General features: G+C 39.4%; 1 protein-coding gene across 4 annotated transcripts in view; it reads left to right on the forward strand.

Moving 5' to 3' along the window:
* Window positions 1-353: 353 nt before the first annotated feature.
* The window catches only part of ANLN (anillin, actin binding protein), a 55,041-nt gene continuing 37,740 nt past the window's right edge, over window positions 354-17,654 (forward strand). For 3 of the 4 annotated variants that reach the window (XM_069540992.1, XM_060019944.1, XM_060019943.1), the window contains exons 1-4: window positions 9,037-9,107; window positions 13,453-13,832; window positions 14,996-15,224; window positions 17,289-17,479. In XM_069540992.1, coding sequence (XP_069397093.1) covers window positions 9,056-9,107; window positions 13,453-13,832; window positions 14,996-15,224; window positions 17,289-17,479 — 852 coding nt within the window. In that variant the 5' untranslated portion in view covers window positions 9,037-9,055. Of the gene's footprint in view, window positions 510-6,630; window positions 6,785-8,783; window positions 9,108-13,452; window positions 13,833-14,995; window positions 15,225-17,288; window positions 17,480-17,654 lie in introns of those variants that run through there. The other variant, XM_060019945.1, reaches the window with a different exon arrangement.

The following is a 17,654-nucleotide window of genomic DNA, read 5'->3' on the forward strand; positions in this document are numbered from 1 at the left end:
TGAAGGAAAGCGGAAACGCCCAAGCACAGGCGCGAAGGGACCTGCTTAAACAGGCTTGGGTGTGCGAGCGTTTGGGGTGGGGCTTCGAGCCGGGAGGCAGTTGAAGGGCCGAGCGCAGCACCTACCTCCGCATCTCCGCCGCCAGGGGTGGGCTATCACTGAGAAGACTAAGCTACCCTTCGGAACCTCCCAGCCCGGTCAAGGCCACGTGATCCAGCGCCAGTGCGGGGAGAGGCGTGCCCTGCCCTCCGCCCCGCCCCGCGCGCACGCGCGCAGCTCCCGGCGCTGAAATTCAAATTTGAACCGCCGCTGAAGGCCGAGCGTGACACTGGAGGCTGTGGGGAAGAGGAGAGTAGGTTGGGAGAGTTCCCCAGCCCCGGACTTCTTGTTTTCTCCAAGTGACACACTGAACCGGCACTCACTTCTTTTCTTTTTCCGAATTTGAACCACCGTTTCGGTCGTCTCGCAATCGACACGCGAAGCCCGTGGCGATGGACCCGTTTACCGAGGTGAGAAAACTTGCGGGCAGAGCCAGCCATGACCCTTCTCGGCCCCCACCCTCCCTTCCCACCTTCTGTCTCCCTCCGGACCCACCGGGCGGAGAGCGCGTGCGCGCGCGTGCGCAGAGTGTGCGTGCGGGTGTCGGACTGGGGAAACCAGGAGGGGGCCGCCGGTTCTCTCTGCTCTGCGACTGCGGTTCTGCGGTTTTCTTGTTCTTATTCCTGCAGATGAAGCTCTGGGGGCGGGGTGGGGTGGGGAAGCTTTGAGGCTGTTCTCAGTAGCAGTAGTGAAAAAACCTCCTGTCAGCCCCGGTTATTATATGCCCCTCTGGAGTGGATCCCTGTCCCTTGCGAGGGTGAGGTGGGGGCCTGACCAAAAGATCCCGCTGGAAGTAAAAGCCGGGTTAACTTGCAAGGTGGAGTCGGGTGTCCGAGTGACTCAATGCTGTGTGTGCAGCCGCCGCCCGGAAATGGAATGGAATGTGATTTGCAGGGTTCCTGTGGCCCGCAGAGGAGCCGTGCATTTAAGGATGCTGTGAACGAAATGACAGCAAAACGTTAAAATAAGCCGGTGCCTGAAACCATTGCATCCGTTCTTATAAAGTCAATAGTTCCTTCAGATTCTATTGCTCAGCTAACTAGCAAAGATTCATACCTGAGATTGATACAAATTGAAAGGAAACAGTGTTAGCCGAATACGTACAAACCAAAATTAATAGCCGACGATTTAAAAAAAAATAGTAAAGAAATAAACCTTTTTGGGTGTGTTTATGGAGCATACCATTACAGCAATACTTCACTCATCTTTTGTTCTTTGGAAATTAAATATGGATTAATTACATCGTTATTGTGTCGATTATTTGTCTAGCTTTGGCTTCTTGTTGACAAGGTACTTTGACACACTCAGGAATTTCCACTCCTTTTCTTCCAGGACAGTTCCTCATTTTTTAGGTTGTTGTGCAAGTTTCAACTCAAAAAATAACAGTTGCTGCAAAGTGAGCCTAAAAATGTCTCTGCACTAGATTGAAAAATTGAATGGAGAGTGGTAATACTTTTTTTTTTTGAGATGTACTTACAATCCTAAGATGTTAAAAGTTTCAACAATTAGAGTTTGCTTGTGTTCAAACACAACAGTGTTTATTTTTGTTTACAAATTCTCAATCATCTCTGGGAGAAAACACATCAATTCGTTAACCTTAAATATTCTAACAGAAAAATCCTGAACACATTTTTGTATTAGCTTTAAAGAATAGAGCTGGTCGTGCACTACATATTTTTCACTTACATTGAAGTTAAAAAGGATACATTATGTTCCAACTTAGAATAGGATTCCTTAAAATATTAGCCCTATGTGTTCTGAATATTTTCATTCTCCTAGGTAACTGACAGGACAAAGCATTTTGAAGGTTGGCTGAAAATTGTACTTTGTTTTACTTAAAAATATTATTCTGAAGCTAGTACAAATCTCAGTTGAAAGAAACTTTTCTTTAAAAGAAACTTCATTTTAGAGTGTGCTCAGAAATATGTATGGTTTATGTTATGAAAAATTAGATCGGTTGCAGTTGGAATAAACAGCTTTGACATCTTTTCCTTAATTGGTAATGAGTGAACAATTTGAATTGGTTCGAAAGATTAGGTGCTTAATTATAGCATTCATAACATTTTTGCACAGTGAAACTAACTGGTACAGTTCCTTGTCTGAAAAAAAAATTGGAAGTCAGTTAAACTGACTTTCTCACCCAGAGTTCCTTATCAGAACCATAGAACAGGGAAAATTATTTGAGAGAACTGTTTCCTCAGTTTTCCCAAGGGTGATTCTTAACCAGACCACCCTACAGGCATAGGAGAGATGTTAATTAATTACATTAATGCCAGGGCGTTAGGGATTAATTCTCTTAGTAACTCTAGTTGAGAAAGGCTACAACTATCCTAAACTCTTGTTTCCTCAGACAAGGCTGTTGTGCAGTGGTTCTCTCCTCCCTGCTGTCACTAGTGCTGTCTGGCACACTCTTCCTCTCCCTGCCTCTTCTGCCTGGCAAACTCTGTTTCAACCTGCAGTTTACAGTTTGATTCCCCATCTTCAGAGGGGAGATCACCTTTCACAGTACCCTTCTCACTTGCATTTATTTACCTGTTGAACATGTTTTCTGTTAGAATGTAAGCTTCTTGAAGTAGGACTGTTGTTTCCTATTCAGAGAGATGTTTCCCTAACATCAAGCACATCCAATAATGTTCTGCCAAATTGATATGGAAGAGAGCCATTCAGTGCAAATCTTTTTACAGGCAAATAATTATATACAACAGTAACTGTTAGGACATTTTAGCAATATTGTTTTCTCTATTGTAGAAAATTTCAAATATAATGCATCCACCACCCAGCAACACATGGCCATATTGTTTTACTGTATCCCCTTCTAATCCCTCCCTCTGAATTATTTGGAAGCAAATTCTAGAGATCATATAATTTTATATGTAAGCACTTAAGTATTTATCACTGAACACTAAAGACTTAAAAAAAATCATAATGCTACTATCACACCTAAAAAATCAACAGCAGTTCCTTAATATCATCAAACATTGTAAGTGTTCAGGTTTCCTTAAGTGTCCCATGTTTTTGCAGTTTGTTTGAATCAGCATCTAGACAGGGTCCACAGGACCATGTCTTCCTAATGTTCTTCATGGACCAACTGGAGATAAAGAATCCATCTTGATTTATGGATGAACAAACAGTTAAGGCACACGTTTATTATTATGATCAGCAGATAGTGTTAAAAAAGTTATGTTGATTGTATGAATTTGGTTAGTTTTGCTGATGATTAGTTCTTTAAAAGAGCAATTGGATTTAGTCAAAAGATAGTTTATAGCAAAGTAGTTAAGAGTCCAGACTCCGGAGCCTGGTTCTGAATCTTGGCTTGCCACTGTTTTTTTTTTTTTTTTTTTTAATTTTTGTCCACATTGGGTCTTTTCTTGCTGTGCGCTGGCTTTCTCTAGTTGCAGCCAGTGGTGGCTTCTCTTGTTGCGGAGCACAGGCTCTAGGCACATGAGCTTAGTAGTTGTGGCTCGCGGGCTCAGTAGTTGTGGTTCGTGGGCTTAGTTGCTCTGCGGCATATGAGATCTTCCTGGACCAGGGCTCGAACCCATGTCCCCTGCATTGGCAGATGAATTCTTGACCACTGAGCCACCAGGGAAGTCCCTGCCTTGACACTTCTTAACTGTGTGACCTATGGCTTGTTATTTAACCCCTGCCTGAGTTTCTTCATCTGTAAAACAGTAGTAAAAACAGAATTTTACCAAGTCATATTTTGAAGATGAAATGAGTTAGTGTGTGCAGACACTGAAAGTACTTTATATTAAGTCCTGTATAAGCATTAGTGATTGTTGTAATTTTTGTTAGGTGGATTTAAAACCATCAACTTACTACTCATGATGTCAGTATTAGCCTCTTGGTGTGAAGACCTGCTCACTAGTGATGGTCATCCCACTCCAAGACTAGCACAGAGAAACCCAGAGCTAGGTGTGCCAAGTCAGAGCTTTCTATGTAGGAACCTTAAAAGAGAAAAAGCTACAATTAAAATACATAAAGCATCTTTTCTTGTGATATAAATAGATATACATGCTATCACTGTTTTGGATAGAGTTTGTCTAATTTTCCAGAACTAAGCAAAATCTCTGTGATGACCTGGGAAAGAATGCTGCTACAGCATTTTGAAAATAATAAGTTAATTGTTATTGAGTCTACTTTGTTTAAGAAGGCAAGAAAATCAGTAGTATCTCCTAGAAAAAATTTCTGTCAGAAATAGTTTGAGGGATATGGGGCAGAAATTGCTTTAGGACTATATGCTTCAGTTATCTTAGATTCATCCATGTGGAATACCTTCCTGATTATGTTAGTAATTGCAGTGTTTTATTTTTTTTTAATGCCTCTGTTATTTGAAAAAGGAGGTGTGATATTTGAAGGAATGTACCTTATAAATAAAAGATCCCTTGAATTCCTGTTACACTTTTATAAGGAAGGGTGACTTACATTTATTGAGCTGTTGAGTTTATGTATTTTAGATACATCATTTCTTTACATTAATAATCTTTGGTGCTTATTAGTTTTATTTTACAGATTAGGGAACTTTTTGCTTATCTACTTTAATATGTTTTAATCTTGAAATTTTTGAATCTAATGTAGCAAAAGAACACTTGTGTATGTTTGAATGGCAAAACCACATTCTTCTGTGACCCATTACTCATAGTAACCGAAGATATACGGACTCATAAGTATTCTAACTGACCAGAATGGAATGTGGGCGTGTCCATGAATGAATATAGTTAGTCTAGTTTTGTATCTTGGGAGTGATATATTTTATTGTGGGGGAAATTATCAGACATATATGAATTTGTGTAATACTATCATTTTTGAGTTTGTTGAAGACTTTTATTTAAAGGGTGAAGGTCTTGTGTTTTGGAAGGCATTTGGCTCATAAATTACTCTTTCAGTGACATAGCATTTAGGTTTAGTGTTACTTCTTTCAATGAGAAATCATTCCTAAGTAGAGAGTTGTGCCTTCTTCCAAATTTAGCTCATGCTTCTTTTGCATACTCAGAAGGATTAAAAAAATTATTATTCTGTTTTAATTAAGCAACTAAAAAGGTTAGATGGAGTTTAGTTCCTTAGTCTGCACTAACTGCTATATCTGTGTTTGCAGGGCAGTCTGTAAACTCCAGCCAGTAATCTGCATGCCTCCTTTGGTTGTGTTCATTTGAAAGAGAATGAATTGTTTTACAGGGTCTTGTGTTTGCTATACTACACTGATTCGAATTAGGAGCATACATTGGGGTTAGAAAAGAGTAGTATTCACGATTCTATGGAAAGGCTAAGATTTCACCTTAAAACTATTATATATTGATATTTAATTAAATAAAACATAAGATTATTTAGGCTTATTTATTTTTCTCTTAGGAAGTGTCTTATGTCTTCAAAGGACTATTATGCCAGTTATCTCTTGCCATCACCCCAAATCTTAGTGGTTGTATTAGTTTTGCTGCTACAACAAATTATTACAAATTTACTGGCTTAACATCACACATATTAATTATCTTCTGTAGGTCAGAAGTCTGATAGGTTTTGCTGGGTTCAAATCAAAGTGTTAGCAGGACTGTGTTCCTTTTGGACGCTCTAGGGAGAATCTGTTTCCTCGCCTTTTCCAGCTGATAGAGGCCGCCTGCATTTTTTGGCCTGTGGCCGAAAAATGTCCATCACTCTGACCTCTGCTTCCCTTGTCACATCTTCTCTGACTCTGAGCTTCTGGGGCGCTCTTCCCTCATAAGGACAATTGCCCTTTTGAGGCCCACCCAGAAAATCCAGGATAATCTCTCCATCTCAAGGTCATTAATTTAATCACGTCAGCAAAGTCTCTTTTGCCATGTAAGGTAACATATTCACAGGTTCATGGGATTAGGACAATGAACAACTTTGGGGGACCATTATTCTGCCTACCATAGTGGTTAAAAAAACCACCACATTATTTTCCATGATTCAGTGGCTTAGCATTTGGGCTCAGCTGGGCTGGACTTCTGGTGTCCCCTGCAGTCGTATAGGAGTCTGTAGTGATATACAGATTACCCAGGACTGGATGGTCTAAAATAGCCTTCCTCTCAGGTCTGGTGGTTGATGCTGGCTGTCAGCTGGGCCATGTGTCTAGCAGGCTTAACCTGGGCTTCTTCTTGTGGAGGCAGTGTTCCAAGAGAGTGAGAGCAGAAACTATAAGACCTCTTGAGGCCTGGGACTGGAAGTCACATACACAGTATCACTTCTGCTGCGTTTTAATGGTCAAAGTGAATCATAAGGCCATCCCAATTCAAATAGCTTTTGATGGAAGCAGAAAAAAATTTGTGGCAATTTAAAATCTCATACAACTAACTTAACACATTTTATTCCCCCTTTAATGTTCATATTACGTCCGTAATTAAATTTTGACATGGGGGTGTTCATTTGGTGAATCTTGACTTAATTACTTAGGATTTCACTTTTGAAATGTATTTAACTGTTATCGTACATGGTGGCAATTAGTGATTTTAGAAGATACCTGAAGTTTTCTGAACCTTTGACGAGACTTGTGTTTTAACGCTCTGATATACGTAGAAACTGCTTGAACGAACCCGTGCCAGACGCGAGAATCTTCAGAGGAAAATGGCTGAGCGGCCCACCCCAGCAGCAAGATCTGCGACTCACGCCAAGCGAGTCAGGGAGCCACTTTCAGAAGCAAGTAACCAGCAGCCCCTGTCTGGTGGTGAAGGTAAAAGGCTTTGTGGGGAAAAGTAAACTTGGCATTTTTTAAAAGGAGATAAGCGCCAAGCGTTTTATTGTTCATGCAGAAGAACCAAGGTCTTTAGGAGACAGATGGAATAGCCTCTGGGAGAAAGATCAGCGTGTTGTATTCCAGGCCTATTATATTAGGCCTAGAACCTATCAGGCCAGAGCAGAATTTCTTAACAAATATTTCAGATTAACTGGTTGAACTTTATTTTCCTCATTCCAAAATTATCCTTAAAACCTCTCAGGGAAGAATAATAAAGGAGCACTGGGGCACTTACACTGCCGTGGTATAGAGTTTATCTACCCCAACAGGTGCCAGTGCAGCTGACCACCGGGTTCAGATGTACCTGTGGCGTGAGCAGGGCAACAAAAGGCAGACCTGCCTGCAGATGCTTGTAATTTGATGAGCCTTTTCATCCTCTGTCTGCTGAACCATCTCTCTCAGGCTGGACACAAAGTACAGGTTGTTAATCTACAGAACTGGTGAAACTAAACAGAAACAAAATTAAGCAACCCCCCGCCCCCAACAAATCCACACGCACCTGGAAGCTTGTCTGATTCTTTCCTAAATCCTGGTATCCTCAGCCTACGTCAGTCAGCTGGCTTAATCTTTTCCTAGCATTTGAAATAATCTGGAGATGATCATTTCCCTTAGTATAAATTTAAAATACACATAGAAAAAGAGTATTACAGAGGACAAAACCAATATTACAAAAGAGATGAGGGCATAGTGCTGGCTCCCATTATTTTGTGAGCTAACCATAGAAGGAGAGTTTATTTTTGTGTGTTAATACATTTTGAAGGGAGGGAATACCGTATATATTACATAGGAAATAGAGGCCTGGCTCCAGTCCAGGATCTCTTCATCGTGGCATGGGTTTATGCAATCAAATATTGAGTACTATGTACTTGAAAACTAGTGGTTGGAACTGTGTTTTGATGCTTAAATGGAAAGATTTACTGTTATAAGCAATGTAAACTCAAAGAATTCTTTACTTTCAGATAATGAAGCATGTTAAATAGGAATACGTCCAAAAAATGATGAGATAAGTTTGTTGAAAATATACCCTTAAATGAGTTGCAGAAGACTGGAAAGTTTCATGATGTACATTTAATTAGATTGATGTTTATGAGGGCAATCATGACTTCCCACTAATCATACTTCGGTTACTACCAGAACAAGAACACTTGGTTAGACAGCCAATGAAACTGACCTCTTATGGAATTTACATTCCTACCTTTTAAAGTATTAGTTTTCGAGGAGATATATTAAAACTCATTCTTGGGTAAAAATTATATGCCTTGTGTTTGAATAGCTCCTTTTTCTTTTAGGACTTTTAAATTTATTTTATAGGTGTTCGTGGAAGTTTAAAATGTAAAATGTTGTTAAACGCTTGTGCCAGTGAATTTGTTTGGTATTGACCAGATAATTCAGTCAGGTTTTGGTTCTCTGCCTCCTAAACCTCAAGCCAGGTGCCCTTCTACCCTTGTTTACTATTGTTCATGAAAGATTGTTTTTAAAAGCAGAAAGCTTGTGTCTACTCTTAGCTCAGCTATGTCACTTTAAGCAGGTAACTTGATTTCTCTGGGCCTGATTTTTCTTATTTAAAAATGTGGTGATTGGGCTGTATGATCTTTAAAATCCCTTAGAATATTTGCTTATTCTGTGTGTGTACACTTTTTATCTCCTGGTGTCTTAAGACCACATAGAATATTATGCATACCTCTTGAGGATGTTATTTGAAGATTTTTTTCATTAAGGTTTTTTTAAACCATAAATTATATGTTTGTTTAAAGGGAAATCTCTTATATCAGATTTCTAAGTTACCGAAAGAAAGTAGAATTTTACGTATTTCTTGTTGTGAGTAAAATCATTTAAAGGAACAGAGAGACGGTGTTTTATTAATTTGTACCTACTGTAAGTTTTTTATGCTGCGAGGAATTACAGAATTTTTATTTTTTTGTCATTTTTAATCTAGAGAAATCTTGCACAAAACCATCACCATCAAAAAAACGCTGTTCTGACAACACTGAAGTAGAAGTTTCTAACTTGGAAAATGAAAAACCGGTTGAGTCAGCTTCTGCAAAACCTTGTTCTCCAAGTCCTATGTCTCCTCAGGCGCAGCCACAAGCGCCACAAACGCCAGCTGGTGTCAGTGATTCCGTGGCCGCCCCGGCATCGCTGCTGGGAGTGAGGAGAGGGCTAAACTCAAGATTGGAAGGAACTGCAGCCTCCTCAGTCAAAACACGAATGCAAAAGCTGGCTGAGCAGCGGCGTCACTGGGATAGTGATGATGTGACAGGTATAAACCATGTGAATGGTGTGGTCCTTAAATCTGTGTCAGTACGATTCAACTTGGTATGTTGAAAATTTTATGTATCAGTTAACACATGAAAGGTCAACGCTTTTGATCTATATCCTGAGTATCCATTGCTCGCAAATGGTTTGTATATCAATATATATTTGTCAGTTGGTTGTGTTCTCATCGAAGTAGATGATGATGAGGTTCTTAGACTGGTTCACAAAACCCTGGTCTTGTAACGGAACCATCTTATATTCGCAATAAAAACAGGAGAGAATAAACTATACTCTTGGCATTATCAGCATTGCTGCCCTTCAGCTCTGTATTCAAGAAATCCTATTTCATGGATTCACTAATTAAATAAACTTGAGTGACTAAGGTATGCAATGCTGTTCAATAGGGGAGAAAGAAAACTTCAGAAAACATTTCTAGAGCACCTGCAAAGCATGTTTTCATGCTAAGATGCCAGAGACAGATAAAGTGACCTGATCTTTGCCTTTCATGGGTCCATAATCTGATGGAGAGCTTATCTCCTACCTTGTAACATAAAAAGCCTTGGGATGACTTACAAAAATACCTATATTAAAAATGGGAGGGCTTCCCTGGTGGCGCAGTGGTTGAGAGTCCGCCTGCCGATGCAGGGGACACGGGTTCGTGCCCCGGTCCGGGAAGATCCCACATGCCGCGGAGCGGCTGCACCCATGAGCCATGGCCGCTGAGCCTGCGCGTCTGGAGCCTGTGCTCCGAAACGGGAGAGGCCACAACAGTGAGAGGCCCGCGTACCACAAAAAAAAAAAAAAAAATGGGAAAAATGAAGAAATCAAGGTGAAGAGAAGGAAAAACAAAGTGAAGGGTAAAGTTAGTTTATTAAATACAGGCCTTAAGGTCCTCCTCACTTGCTAGAGATGGTTCTGAACTTGCTAGCAGCCAGTGCAGAGAGGTGAAATGCTATCAATTACATGACTAATGTTTATTAAAAAACAAAACAACAGAGCCGTGGTTGGCACTAAGACCTAAGAGAACTTTCTTCCCTGGGTCCTAAAGATAACTGTGGGAGCTAGTGAAGGTGTAAGGTTTCTCAAGGTAGGCAGATAGCTGGCTCCAGGCTCATTTCAGTAAATGCAGTTCTAAAGTGAGCCAGCACAGTGCAGGTAGACAGCTGGGTGACGACTGGGCCTTACCCGAGGAAGCCAAGCTTTGGCTTTCAGCCCAGCTCCTATGGATCAGAATCATTCAGACCACTGGATTGGAATCTCAGGAGTGCGGTGGAGCCCTGGGGTGTGCTTTTTATCCCTTCCTTCCTTCTTTCCTTCCTTCCTTCCTTCCTTCCTCCCTCCCTCCCTCCCCCCTCCTTCCCTTCCTTCCTGCCTTCCTTCCTTTCTCTTTTTTTAAAGCTCTGTAGGTAATTCTGACACATAGCCAGAATTTAGACCAAGTGATCTGAGGAAATGGATGGGCTACATATATTTCAGGCAGTCTTCCATAAATATCAATTCTTTTAACTGAAATTTTGATAAGTATTGGACAGAAAAACATTTAAGATGATCCCTTCTGGCAGTGATGATAATCTCAAGGGCAAACACTTACTGTGTGAAATGCTAGGTGTTCTAAATATTTTAAAATTCTAATGTAGGGCTTCCCTGGTGGTGCAGTGGTTGAGAGTCCGCCTGCCGATGCAGGGGACGCGGGTTCGCGCCCCGGTCCGAGAAGATCCCACATGCCGTGGAGCGGCTGGGTCTGTGAGCCATGGCCACTGAGCCTGAACGTCCGGAGCCTGTGCTTCGCAGGAAATCTTTTCTGGAGAGGCCACAACAGTGAGAGGCCCGCGTACCACAAAAAAAAAAAAATTCTAATGTAATATAGCATTTAATTCTTACAACAATCTTATGACATACATACTACTTTTTCTTCATGTTGTAGAAGAGAAGACTGGGTTCAGAGAGACTAAGGCGCCTGCCTACAGTCAGCAGCAGCTAAAATGCAAACCCCCGTTGTCTGACTCTAGGGCTCAACTTTTATGACCTGCCTGATGTTTTGGGGCGTGTTTACAGGGTGCTGATAGTTCACGTTGTAAATTATAACTATTTATTTTAGTGGTGGGTGGGGTTAACCATGCTTCTTTATAATGTCTGAGGAGGCTAACCAGTAAATGTGCCTGAATAGAAGAACGTTCTGTTTCTGTTTTGTAGGGAATATCTATGGGCAGAGGACTGGAGATTTTCCTTTTAAAAAAAAGAAAGAGGGTTGTGATTTAGTGCATGATCAAGAATACAACCAAGGCCCTAAACATTCTAGAGAAGGAAGCTTTGCAGCAGTGATTTCGAATATGTTGAAAGCAAATGTTAACAAATGTCCACCTCGACCTTGAAAATAAATCTCATTAAGGCATCATAGCCTGTCTAATTTTAAGCATTGAAACTTATGAATAAAGTGTGATGAATGATTTAGTGAGTACTATACAGGACTGTGGGTATAGCCAATCAAAGGTTTGAGGGATTATTCCAAAATATAATTTATCTGAAGCCTTTCTTTCTGACAAAGAATAGTTAGAGGAGCTAGAGCTATTAAGCCCATTCCTAAAACATAACAGTAAAACTGTCGTCTACTTAGAGGACAGTGCTTATTCTAAAGAAAATGATGAAGGTATGCAAAAAGGTATTGTAGGGAGGGTGGTGGTCAGGAAATCTTTTCTGGAGGAGGCAGAGATAATTAACCTGGACTTTGAGGGGCAGCTGGCTTCAGACAGTGGAGATATTCTAGGCAAAAACAACAGAACGGATGAAAAGCACAGAGGTACCGTGAGCATACTGTGTGTATAAAGAGTAGGTATTCTGGTATATAGTTCATGTGGTAGAAAAGCAAGAGATGAATTTGAAGAAAGCAGCCGGGTCCAGAGCATTTGGAATTTAAGCAGGAGGTGATGGAGAGGAACTGAGAGAGTTTAAGTAGGCAAATGTTTTAGAAAGGTCACTGGGCGTCAGTATTGAGGAGGGATTGACGAGGGCAGAGATTCCAAGCAGGAACACCAGTTAGAAGGCCAATGCTGTAATTCAGGCATAATGATGAAGGCCTGTGAAAGTGGAGAGGAGGCTGCATTTGAGAGATTTAGGAGATAGAATCTGTGGGACTTAATGACTGGGTGGTAGATGGTAAGGGAGAAGGGAGGAAGAGGCGTGATGAGGAGGAATGTGTTGGGGGCAGTTTCAACTTCAGATATATTATTTGCGGTGTCCGTGGGATAGTCAAATGGAGGTAGCTGGTAGTTAGAAGGAGACCACGAAGGACAGGCCGCAAAGACAGAACTAATAGAGGATGATGTCACGTGGAAATACAAGGCCCACAAAGTGTGTGGGCATCTGGTGAAAATAGCAAAAGCAACTTCAGGGCAGTGGTGTAGGCAGAAGGCAGGTTGAAGGGAGTTGAGTGGTGAGTGAATATAGTGCAGGGAAAGAGGGACAGTACCTAAAAGGGGGTATACATTGATGAGAGGATGTTTGGGTTTAGCTTTAAGATGAGAGAGACTTGAGCATATTTATGTGTAGAAAAAAAAGTTTGTAGAAAGGAAGAAGGGGTTATTTGGAGCGAGATCCCTGAGAAGGTTTTGGAGGAGTAGAATTGAGAATTCTGGCAGAATTATAAGCCTTGGACAGCAGGAGGGCTATCTGTTCCATTGGCTGAATTTTTGGAATAGATAGTGCCGTGAACTTTGACTGCCCTGTATACTCTATGCATACAGGCCTTCGTAAGTTAAGTATTGCTTATTTGAGATTTATCTCCCAATGAAGTAACTGTGCAGAAAAACATATTAGTCTAACCCTGTGCTATCCAATACCATAACCACTAGCAATATGTAGCTTTTAAACTTAAATTAATTAAAATGAAATGAAGTTTCTTATTGCTCTTACCACAATTCAAATGCTCACTAGCCATATGTGGCTAGTTGTTACTGTATTAGACACCATGGATATAGAACATCTCCATCATTGCAGAAGGTTCTGTTGTACAGCACTGGTCTAATACATTTTTAAAACAAATATGTTGAATATGTAATCTTAAGTTGTGCAGTGTTATAACATCATAAATTAATCCTAAAAATATAACCTAAATCTATGGTGTCTTATAGATTCATAATCCATCAAATAATTGAAAAAAAATAGGTGTAACAAAGTGTTCTTTTTTTTTTTCTTTTTTAAATTTGGATTAAGTATCTGATTTGAAAATATATTGTCAAATTTAAGCAGTTTGGTAGTTTCATGCATATGAGAAAAGCTTTTTTTTTTTTTGAGTGATCCCTTTATTACACACATATATAACTCACGAATTTTAACTTCTAAAACATTTTCAGATGATATACACAAAAGCTCACCCTTCTCAGCAATGCCATCAGAGGCTACCTCCCCTCCCAAACCATCCCTTTCAGATGCCTCAGCAACTCCAGTTGGGAGAAAGGGCCGTCTAGCCAACCTTGCTGCAACTATTTGCTCCTGGGAAGATGATGTAAAAAACTCATCTGCAAAGCAAAACAGTGTCCAAGAACAGCCTGGTACCACTTGTTTATCCAAATTTTCCTCTGCAAGTGGAGCATCTGCTAGGATCAATAGCAGCAGTGTTAAGCAGGAAGCTACATGCTGTTCCCAAAGGGATGGCGATGCCTCTTTGAATAAAGCCTCATCCTCGAGTGCTGTGGGTGCATCTTTGATTAATGTTGCAATTTCCAGCTCTGGGGTAAGTATATATAATTTTGGTCTTTGGAAACTTTTTTTGTTGTTATGAGTAATAATTTATATATATGTGTAGGTATGCATTTTATAACTTTTATATAGGATGTTTATATGTATTTTTAGAGTATTTCATAGAAAGCAAAAATCATAAATTTGGTATTCTGTCCCAAGATAAATGAGCAATTGACAACTAAATTACACTAATTTAATGTAACTCCAAAGTATATACTATGGAATGGTGGAACCTCTTCTTAGTCATCAGGGAGAGCCTGAAAATTACTTTCTCTATTAGAATGCTCTATGTATGTGTATAAATACAAGAAAGACATCAAATATCTCTGAAAACTATAGCAGTAGTTACCTCTAGAAGGCAATTGTCAAGGGTGGGCGTGATACCTTTACTGTATATTGTTTTGAAATGTTTGAAAGATTACCTTGCCCATGTGTTATCTCAACGTTTTTTAAAAAAATATGAAAAAACCAAAACAGAAAAATATGTTGTGTTTCTGAGCATTATCTTTAAGTGTAGAGCCAGGTTTTGGAATTAGACAGACCTGCATTCAATCCCAGCCCTTCCACCTAATTAGAATTGTGGCTTTGGAGAGTTACTTAATCTTGCAAAACTTTATTTTTCCATTTGTAAATTGGGAAAGAAAGGGTTTGGGAGGATTAAATGAGATAATGTGCATAAAGCACTTAGTATGGTGCTTGGCACATAGTAAGTACTTAATAACTTATAGTTCACCTTCAAGTACATGATACAATTTTGTCAAGTTAATATTGATTTAATTAAAATGCAAATATATAGGTAATTTGACCTAATACAGTTAACATTTATAAAGGTACTAGTGTGATAATATAAAAGAAATTGTTTTTTAAAATAGTGAGTGACCCTATCCCTCGTAGTAAATTACCCATCAGTATATTATGCAGACTAAACTACATATTATAATTTGAATAATGGCATTTTCTAAGTTAATTTTTTTCAAACCTTTCAAATTGGTCTGATCTATTAGAGAGTAAGAAACTTTTTTTCATGAGTTTACATAAAGGCTACCGAGCATATAGGATATGAGTTGTTTTTTTATAGGATTTGAGTGCTTTTTATAGAACTACCTTTAGATATTGTGAATGTTGTTATTTACCCTAAGTATTATCATGTTTCAGAAAGCTACTTCTTCCCCAGTGAAATCTTCTACTACATCCATCACCAGTGCTAAAAACTGTGAGGTACAAAATCCTGAACTACTTCAAAAAACCTCTGTTAGTCCTCTTAAAACAGAGGTGTCAAAAACAACTGAGAGGTCACCTGTATCCCGGACAGTTCGGCCCAAGGAGGAACTAAACAGAGAAATTTGTCTGCAATCTCAACCTAAGAACAAATCTACAATACCAGGTAACATATTTTTAAAAAAATCTAAAGTACTGCTGACTATTTTCAGTGTGTCTGTTCTTAGCATTTTAAATATCCAATTGTTCATGGTACAGTGTTGGTTTGCCAGGGCAAATGCCTGAACATATCAAGTGAGACTTATTCAAAGTCAGCTTTAATTGATTGAATGAATGTTCATTAATGTAGACTAGCCCAGTTACTGGTCAGTGTTTAACTTGTTACATTTTAACAGTTTAAACATGCTTTTTTCTAGAATGACCATGCTAGATACTTTCTTCTATACTTTTTGATGCAGACAAAGCATATACAACTGGAAATCACATTTTAAGGATATAATGGAGAAGCGTTCTTATAACCAAGCATGCAAAGCAGTGCTTCTCAAACTTCACTATGAAAGCACCCATAGTAGCAAAGGGAAGGGAATATGTATACAAATGACTCCACTCCCATTTAATTTATATGTGTGTATATTGTATGCGAATGTATACATAAGAAAATTCAATTTTACTATGGTAAACTGATGCTCCAGGGCGTCCATATTTATCTTGTGGCGACTTACACCTTCTGGGATACCCCCGCATGCTATTGGTTGAGAAACATAGGACTAAAAAAATATGGTTCAAATATAGGGTAATATAGTGTACTTTGAGCTATATTCTTTTTCATTAGAATTGCTTTCGGAAAGACTGTGTTAATTCTACATTTTAACTTCTTAAAAATACAATCTCTCCAGAAATAATAGTTCATCATAAAAGAGAAGTAGTCAGAGAGATGAGAGTGGGGAATCCATTAGTTATGGGGTAAGTAGAAACCAGCAGTCAGTTTCCAGATGAGCCAAAATGAGAACTGGAAACAATAGCAAAATCCCCATGTGAAATTGGACTATGACGCCCAATTTTCTAAAGACTTATGGCGTAGATAAGAACAACATAAAGGGCATTGTTGGGAATTCCCTGGTGGTATAGTGGTTAGGACTCAGCACTTTCACTGCTGGACATGGGTCTAATTCTGCCCTTCACCTGTTTTTGCAAATAAAGTTTTATTGGAACACAGCCATGCCCATTTACTGTCTGTGGCTGCTTTCATGCTTCAGTGCAGAGTTGAGTAGTTGTAACAATGGCCATATGGCCTGCAAAGCCCCAAATATTTACTCTTTGGCTATTTATGGGAAAATGTTTGCCAGTTAATGATATAGGTAACCTCCTTTTATGTAGTGCAACCCTAGCATTCTTATAATGGAGGTGGTATATATCCCATTTGTTTTATTTTAAATGGATCTCATACTATTTTAAATGAGTACTGTTTTAAGACTTTATAAAATCAAGACATCCTTTGATAAAGTAGATTATCCCTAATTATTATTTATGAAAGAGAAAAAGGATTTAATCACTGGATTTCCATGTTAGACTTCCTAAAAGCAAGAAAATAAATTGGGCTGTAGAAATATTAGCAGTTGGGTTATCATGGCCAGGATACTTGGTTGTTAGGGTTATTATTAATGCACATACAGTCAATTTCCAATCATCTAGGTTCTGATTATTTAGTTTAAGGGTTTTCTAATCCCTACTGTCCTCTTACTCTACTTTTTAAAAATTCTTCTTCTTGTTTTTCTTAAAGAATTAAATCCTATAAAACAAATTTTAGGACATGGAATTAAACAGTGTGGTAAAAAAACTTTTTTTCTAAGTTTTCTTTTTTTTTTTTTTTTTTTGTGGTACGCGGGCCTTTCACTGTTCTGGCCTCTCCCGTTGCGCAGCACAGGCTCCAGACGCGCAGGCTCAGCGGCCATGGCTCACGGGCCCAGCCGCTCTGCGGCATGTGGGATATTCCCGGACCGGGGCACGAGCCCGCGTCCCCTGCATCGGCAGGCAGACCCTTAACCACTGTGCCACCAGGGAAGCCCTTTTTTAAAGTTTTTTGAACTATTTTCTTTCTGTTTACTTTCTGAATGAATATTCCTAGTAGAATCAAAGCATTTTGGAGCTGAAATGGATTTAGAACTTTTCCCATAGAAATCATAATTGTTACTTATTCTAAACAGCCTCCCAAAAATGTGTGCATTTTTAGGAGGAGCAGGAATTAAGCCTTTCCTGGAACGCTTTGGAGAGCGTTGTCAAGAGCACAGCAAAGAAAGTCCAGCTCGTAGCACACCCCATAGAACTCCCATTATCACTCCAAATACAAAGGCCATACAAGAAAGATTATTCAAGCAAAACGCATCTTCATCTACTACTCATTTAGCACAACAGCTCAAGCAGGTATGGCTTACTGCTTTTAACGTTATTCATTACATGGTCTGAGCATAGAACCTAGAAGTCAAACTGTGAATTCTGACTCCAGTCTTTTTGACTGGAGATAAATAGCATCTTGATTCTCTGTATCACTTATTTCAAATTAGAAATATTATTGTCCTATATTCTGTGTGTATTGTGA

This window comes from Delphinus delphis, chromosome 9, assembly GCF_949987515.2.
Source record: "Delphinus delphis chromosome 9, mDelDel1.2, whole genome shotgun sequence".
Taxonomy (NCBI): domain Eukaryota; kingdom Metazoa; phylum Chordata; class Mammalia; order Artiodactyla; family Delphinidae; genus Delphinus; species Delphinus delphis.